This window comes from Boleophthalmus pectinirostris, unplaced genomic scaffold (assembly GCF_026225935.1).
Source record: "Boleophthalmus pectinirostris isolate CB_2022bp ecotype Guang Dong unplaced genomic scaffold, ASM2622593v1 HiC_scaffold_2826, whole genome shotgun sequence".
NCBI classification, from domain to species: domain Eukaryota; kingdom Metazoa; phylum Chordata; class Actinopteri; order Gobiiformes; family Gobiidae; genus Boleophthalmus; species Boleophthalmus pectinirostris.
The window spans coordinates 2,774,422-2,781,592 of record NW_026571291.1 but is presented as its reverse complement, the minus strand read 5'-3'; the positions used below and the strand labels follow the sequence as shown (position 1 = coordinate 2,781,592).

The 7,171-nt window shown below is 43.6% G+C and overlaps 1 protein-coding gene across 1 annotated transcript in view; it reads right to left on the bottom strand.

The window, feature by feature from the left end:
- The window catches only part of LOC129410937 (protein NLRC3-like), a 15,416-nt gene extending 10,070 nt beyond the window's left edge, over nt 1–5,346 (bottom strand). The window contains 4 exon segments of the mRNA XM_055160040.1: nt 2,095–2,235; nt 2,270–2,311; nt 4,416–4,614; nt 4,871–5,346. Coding sequence (XP_055016015.1) covers nt 2,095–2,235; nt 2,270–2,307 — 179 coding nt within the window. The 5' untranslated portion in view covers nt 2,308–2,311; nt 4,416–4,614; nt 4,871–5,346.
- Nucleotides 5,347–7,171: the final 1,825 nt, after the last annotated feature.

Here is a 7,171-nt window from a genome sequence, read left to right as displayed (position 1 = left end):
ATTAGCTCCTTCCACTGGAGACATGAGTCTGACTGTGGCTGTGGCAGGAGCAGTAGTTGTAGCAGCAGCATTAGCAGGTGCAGCAGTTCTTGGCTATTATCAGGGAGCCAAAGTCTCAAAAACTCAATAAAATGGGTTGAACCTGACATGCTCTGCCATACTTTTTATTTGTGTGTGGTTTTTTGGGTTTTTTTTTTTGGTAACTTTGACCCTAAGGACCAACAATTGGAGGGTCTTCTCTTCTAGAAATATCACGAAAAAAAATTGTGGCCATTTTAGTGTATGTAACACACATTTTTTGACAGAAAATTTAGAAAAAATAGTAATTTCTTGAAATTCTCAGTGAGTTGGTGAGCTGCCAGTAAATTCCAGATGTAAAGAACACAAGTGGTGAAGATTCAGTGAAAAAATTATTCTTAAAACACATTTCTACAGGATTTTGACTCAATTTAATACAAGAAAATTAGGTGGGTTTTTTTGTTTGTTTGGTTTTTTTTACTTTTTGGGCTGTATCTTGCCCCCAGTCTCAGCGCTGGTGCAGGTGTGGGGTGTGGAGTTCTAAACAGGAGGTGTGTTGTGTCTGAACATCAGGTGAGTGGAGCAGACTGAGGGCAAGTGTGGTGTGTTCAGTGAATTGTCAGAATCGTAAAAATAAAAATCAACATGTAATATGCTCAAGGTTCCGTGTCGTCATCTGTGCTCTGGTTCCTCCGCGCTCGACTGCCACTGGTTCTGAGGTGGTGCAGCGTCCGGACAGAAGTGTGAATCTAGTTTGGTTGGTTCTATGTTGTTCTGAGGGTCCGTCCGTCCTCTGCACTTGGTTCTTCCCGGGGAAAGTTCTTCTCAGGCCGAGGCTCCTCACACCGCTCCCCGCTTCAACCAGGATCTGATAAAGCTGCAGCTGAAGCCCTGAGTCTTTATGTCTCTGTTGTTAAAATTAAAGGAACGACTCGAGAATGTGCTGATTTTACAAGGCGCTCTACTGGTGGTCTGAGTCTATAGGCTGAGGATTTCAAAAAAGAAAAACTTTTTCACAACTCCCCCTGTCAAAAACACTTCAGCAGCCCTGACACACCTGCAGAAAAGTAAGAAATTAGGAAAAGTGCAAATATTTTTTTCACAGCTCTATATTCAGACTCAGGTTTCTTTGTGTCGTGGATCGACTTGAGTCTTGATCTGGACTTAGTTCCAGTTCAGGATTTCAGGCTGAGTCGACTTGTTAAAGACCTTTGATGGAACAGGCCCTTTAACTCGAGAGACCGACTTTATGAAAACCTTTAATAGTGACACTGACCTGAGCTGTGTGACCTGAGCTGAGCTGTGTGACCTGACCTGAGCTGTGTGACCTGAGCTGTGTGACCTGAGCTGTGTGACACTGACCTGAGCTGTGTGACCTGAGCTGTGTGACACTGACCTGAGCTGTGTGACCTGAGCTGAGCTGTGTGACCTGACCTGAGCTGTGTGACCTGAGCTGTGTGACACTGACCTGAGCTGTGTGACACTGACCTGAGCTGTGTGACACTGACCTGAGCTGTGTGACACTGACCTGAGCTGTGTGACCTGAGCTGTGTGACACTGACCTGAGCTGTGTGACCTGAGCTGTGTGACACTGACCTGAGCTGTGTGACACTGACCTGAGCTGTGTGACACTGACCTGAGCTGTGTGACCTGAGCTGTGTGACACTGACCTGAGCTGTGTGACACTGACCTGAGCTGTGTGACCTGAGCTGAGCTGTGTGACACTGACCTGAGCTGTGTGACACTGACCTGAGCTGTGTGACCTGACCTGAGCTGTGTGACCTGACCTGAGCTGTGTGACACTGACCTGAGCTGTGTGACCTGAGCTGTGTGACACTGACCTGAGCTGTGTGACCTGAGCTGTGTGACACTGACCTGAGCTGTGTGACACTGACCTGACTGTGTGACACTGACCTGAGCTGTGTGACACTGACCTGAGCTGTGTGACACTGACCTGAGCTGTGTGACCTGAGCTGTGTGACACTGACCTGAGCTGTGTGACACTGACCTGAGCTGTGTGACCTGAGCTGTGTGACCTGAGCTGTGTGACACTGACCTGAGCTGTGTGACACTGACCTGAGCTGTGCAGAGGCTCCACTTTGGTCTTTTTTAAAGTTGATGCCCAAACCTCTGGACCTGTCACTGCTCAGAGAGACTCCGCTGGGACCAGGACCTGCTTTAGACCTGTTAGAGTCCTGGTTTGGTCCTGCTTCAGACCTGTTAGAGTCCTGGTTTTGGTCCTGCTTCAGACCTGTTAGAGTCCTGGTTTGGTTCTGGTCTCTTGTCCATTCTCCTGAAATGAAACACATTCAGCTGTGGTTAAATGTGACGGAGCAGATCTGTGTCTGGACACAGATCTGCTCCGTCACATTTCACTGTCCACTGACAGCGACCGATCTGTGTCAGTACAAAACCAAAAATAAGAACATTAAAAAAACAACATTTTTCTTTATTATTTGTCTCCAAAACCAAAATGAAAAAAAAAAACAGATAAAGATTCGATTATTCAGTTTTCTATTTTGTGTTTAAATGAAAAATGAAAAAAAAAAAAAAAAAAAAAAAAAAAAATGGATAATGGACTGAACCAGGACTGAACAGTTTTCAGTCCCAGTCTGGTCCTGGACCTGGTTTAGTCCTGGTTTAGTCCTGGTTTAGTCCTGGTTTAGACCTGGTTTAGTCCTGGTTTAGACCTGGTTTAGTCCTGGTTTAGTCCTGGTTTAGTTCTGGTTTAGACCTGGTTTAGTCCTGGTTTAGTTCTGGTTTAATCCTGGTTTAGACCTGGTTTAGTCCTGGTTTAGACCTGGTTTAGTCCTGGTTTAGACCTGGTTTAGACCTGGTTTAGTCCTGGTTTTAGACTTGGTTTAGTCCTGGTTTAGACCTGGTTTAGTCCTGGTTTAGTCCTGGTTTAGTCCTGGTTTAGACCTGGTTTAGTCCTGGTTTAGTCCTGGTTTAGACCTGGTTTAGTCCTGGTTTTAGACTTGGTTTAGTCCTGGTTTAGACCTGGTTTAGTTCTGGTTTAGTCCTGGTTTAGTCCTGGTTTAGTCCTGGTTTAGACCTGGTTTAGTCCTGGTTTTAGACTTGGTTTAGTCCTGGTTTAGACCTAGTTTAGTCCTGGTTTAGACCTGGTTTAGTCCTGGTTTAGACCTGGTTTAGTCCTGGTTTAGACCTGGTTTAGACCTGGTTTAGTCCTGGTTTTAGACTTGGTTTAGTCCTGGTTTAGACCTGGTTTAGACCTGGTTTAGTCCTGGTTTTAGACTTGGTTTAGTCCTGGTTTAGACCTGGTTTAGTCCTGGTTTAGACCTGGTTTAGTCCTGGTTTAGACCTGGTTTAGTCCTGTTTAGTCCTGGTTTAGTCCTGGTTTAGTTCTGGTTTAGTTTTAGACCTGGTTTAGTCCTGGTTTAGTTCTGGTTTAATCCTGGTTTAGTCCTGGTTTTAGACTTGGTTTAGTCCTGGTTTTAGACTGGTTTAGTCCTGGTTTAGTCCTGGTTTAGGGTTTAGTCCTGGTTTAGTCCTGGTTTAGACCTGGTTTAGTCCTGGTTTAGTCCTGGTTTAGTCCTGGTTTAGACCTGGTTTAGACCTGGTTTAGTCCTGGTTTAGTCCTGGTTTTAGACCTGGTTTAGTCCTGGTTTAGTCCTGTTTTAGACTTGGTTTAGTCCTGGTTTAGTCCTGGTTTAGTCCTGGTTTAGACCTGGTTTTAGTCCTGGTTTAGTCCTGGTTTAATCCTGGTTTAGACCTGGTTTAGTCCTGGTTTAGTTCTGGTTTAATCCTGGTTTAGTCCTGGTTTTAGACTTGGTTTAGTCCTGGTTTTAGACTTGGTTTAGTCCTGGTTTAGACCTGGTTTAGTCCTGGTTTAGACCTGGTTTAGTCCTGGTTTAGACCTGGTTTAGTCCTGGTTTTAGACTTGGTTTAGTCCTGGTTTAGTTCTGGTTTAATCCTGGTTTAGACCTGGTTTAGTCCTGGTTTAGTCCTGGTTTAGTTTTAGTTCCTGGTTTAATCCTGGTTTAATCCTGGTTTAGTCCTGGTTTAGTCCTGGTTTAGTTTGGTTTAGTCCTGGTTTAGTCCTGGTTTAGTCCTGGTTTTAGACCTGGTTTAGTCCTGGTTTAGTCCTGGTTTAGTCCTGGTTTAGTCCTGGTTTAGTCCTGGTTTAGTCCTGGTTTAGTCCTGGTTTAGTCCTGGTTTAGTCCTGGTTTAATCCTTTATCTGTTTTTTCCATTTTTCATTTAAACATAAAACTGAAAACTAAAAAACGAATCTTTATCTGTTTGTTTTTTGTTTTTTTTTTCATTTTGGTTTTGGAGACAAAAAATGAAGAAAATATTTGTTTTTTTCATTTTCTTATTTTTGGTTTTATATCGAAAAACAAATGAACGAACGACACCTGGATCACGGTCAAATACCTGCAGATTGACACGAGTCCTGAGAAGAAGCTCAGTGGAACAACAAGGTCCAGGACATGAACGACTCGACTCCTTCAGTCATCAGATCCCAGCAGGAAGCACTGACCAAAGGACGAGACACCGACACACATGAAGCTCCTGACCCTGTGGAGGCTTCATCCAAAACCTGCTGGAGCTGGAGAAGGTCTGGAAGGAGAAACTACAGCAGAAAACAGGAAAAACAACAGAACATCTGAGTCCAGAACAGAACATCTGAGTCCAGAACAGAACATCTGAGTCCAGAACAGAACAGAACAGAACAGAACAACACTGAAAGACACTGAAGAACTGTGAGGCTCCAGGCGTGTGGAAAACCTGAGGAGGAAGAACAACCACCATGTTGTTTGTCATGTTCACCTCAAATTATCTTCGTTTTTGTCACTGAGTAGAAATATATTTTTATATATTTTTCTTACTTTTTTCTTACGCACTGTTGAATGAGCCGCGGAGCGTGCGCGTGTCAGAGTTTGGTGTGAAGTGAACGGAGCGAGTCACGAAACAAAATGCCGCGTTTCCACGAACATCACGGAAGATAAACCGACAAAACTCAAGAGCTACGAACTGGCGCCTTTACTGCGTCACGACGCACGAGGCTCAGAACAGAATGTTCACCCCCAAGCACGAGCGGATACTGCGCCCATCCGACCCGAGGCACGAGCGCGACTCTCCCCAGAGTCCGAGACAAAAACCGTTTAACACTGAATAAAAACTCGGAACACGTTTGTGTTTGTGTTTGTGTTTGTGTTCAGGGTCAAAACTGACCCAGTCTGTGATCGTGTCTGAAGTTTGTGGAGGTGAAAGTGCGTCATTCAAAGTGCATCAGAGCGCAGAGACGCGTCACGTTCACGCGCGAAAAACACGTTTGAAAAAGTGAAATGTGACACAAACTTTCAGCACTAGACACACAAACAAAACACACAAACACACAAACAAAACACACAAACACACAGAGACTCACCAGGGGCAGCTCGCGCTCACAGTCTCGGCTCGGGGGCTTTGGAAAGTGAAAGTAAAAAGGGTCCACAGGTCACAGATCATCTCCGCACGAGGAGCTCTCACTCTGATCACGAGTTCAGACGATCTGTGCTCCAAAGATCCTCTGTTGTGTTTGTTCCTCTCACAAGTTTATCCTCCGCAGACTCTGTGAATCTTCTGCTTTTTTTGTTCTGCTTTTCTTTTCTTGTGTCTGTGGGACAAACGTCCGTCGTCTGTGTTCCTCCTCAAACATTCATCACTTTTATGTTTCATGTTGAGACTTTCAGGTGCAGAGGGAAACTCACCTGTCTGCTCTTTACTGGTTTTGTGTGTTTTTATTTTTATTTATATACTTTTTATTTTATTTGACACATTTTAGTTTTATTATTTTATTTAGTTTTACAGGTGCTTGTTGGTTGGACGCGGCGACAGGTGAGTAACTCCAGAACTGTTACCGTAGCAACAGCAACGTGAGTGGGTCAGACCTTCAGTCCGTCACTGTCCTCGTCTCAAATACTGCGCTTTTCTACAAGAACTTTTCACTTCAGAGATTTTCTTCTGAAAACTCGACTTTTGTTGAGGAAAACTGAGCAAACACGAGGAACAGACAGAGCTGTGGATGACACAAAACTACTCGAGTAAAAGACGTTATTTACTTTACATGTTACTCCAGTAGAAGTACAAAGGAAATGACTCAAGTCAAAGTAAAAAATTATTTGGGAAAAGTACTTCTCAAGTCTTGAAGAACTTAAAGAGTAAATGTCTGATTTACAGTGTTGGGAAGGTGACTTTTAAAATGTAATCCCCTACAGATTACAGATTACACACCCCAAAATGTAGTTTGTAACATAATCCATTAAATTACTTAAAGTGAGTAACGTAATCTGATTACTTTGGATTACTTGATATTGTCATGTTTTTTTAAACGACATGAATGTAACAACCACATCCTGAAAATTCTTGTTTGTTTCTTCAAATAGTCTGAGCCCAAGTCTCCATGAATAAACATCTGTTTACTGTAGAGAAACAAAGACCACGAGATCTTAATATAAGAGGTTTAGTCTGTTAAAAGACAGAAACAAGATCAGTCTTTCCTTAACCATATTAAAAAATATTATTGATAGAGAAATTATTTTTTACATGAGATCACCTTAAATTATGTCAACCTACTGTTAGGTGTCATGTTGTTTAGACCTGGTTTAGTCCTGGTTTAGTCCTGATTTTTAGACCTGGTTTAGACCAGGTCTAGACCAGGTCTTTAGTTCTGGTTTAGTCGTGGTTTAGTCCTAGTTTAAACCTGGTTCAGTCCTGCTTTAGTCCTGGTTTAGTCCTGGATTAGTTCTGGTTTAGTCCTGGATTAGTTCTGGTTTAGTCCTGGTTTAGTCCTGGATTAGTCCTGGTTTAGTCCTGGATTAGTTCTGGTTTAGAGGTGAACAGGAGGAGGTTTACGCGAGAAAACACGGTCCACACGCGGCGCACGAGACGGCGGTGTCCGCGCTGTAACTACGGAAGGAGACGTGGTCCGCGGGTTCTCAGGTTGATGACGATGATGAAGGTGTGTGTTTGTGTGTGTTTGTGTGTGTTTGTGTGTGTGTGTGTGTGTGTGTGTTGTGTGTGTGTTTGTGTGTGTGTGTGTGTGTGTGTTTGTGTATATGACAGTAGTGCAGATATTATGAGTCTATGCAGGTTGTTTTCACCAGTGCCAGTAGCTCCTGTTTCACATTTAAAGGGATAGTTCGGAT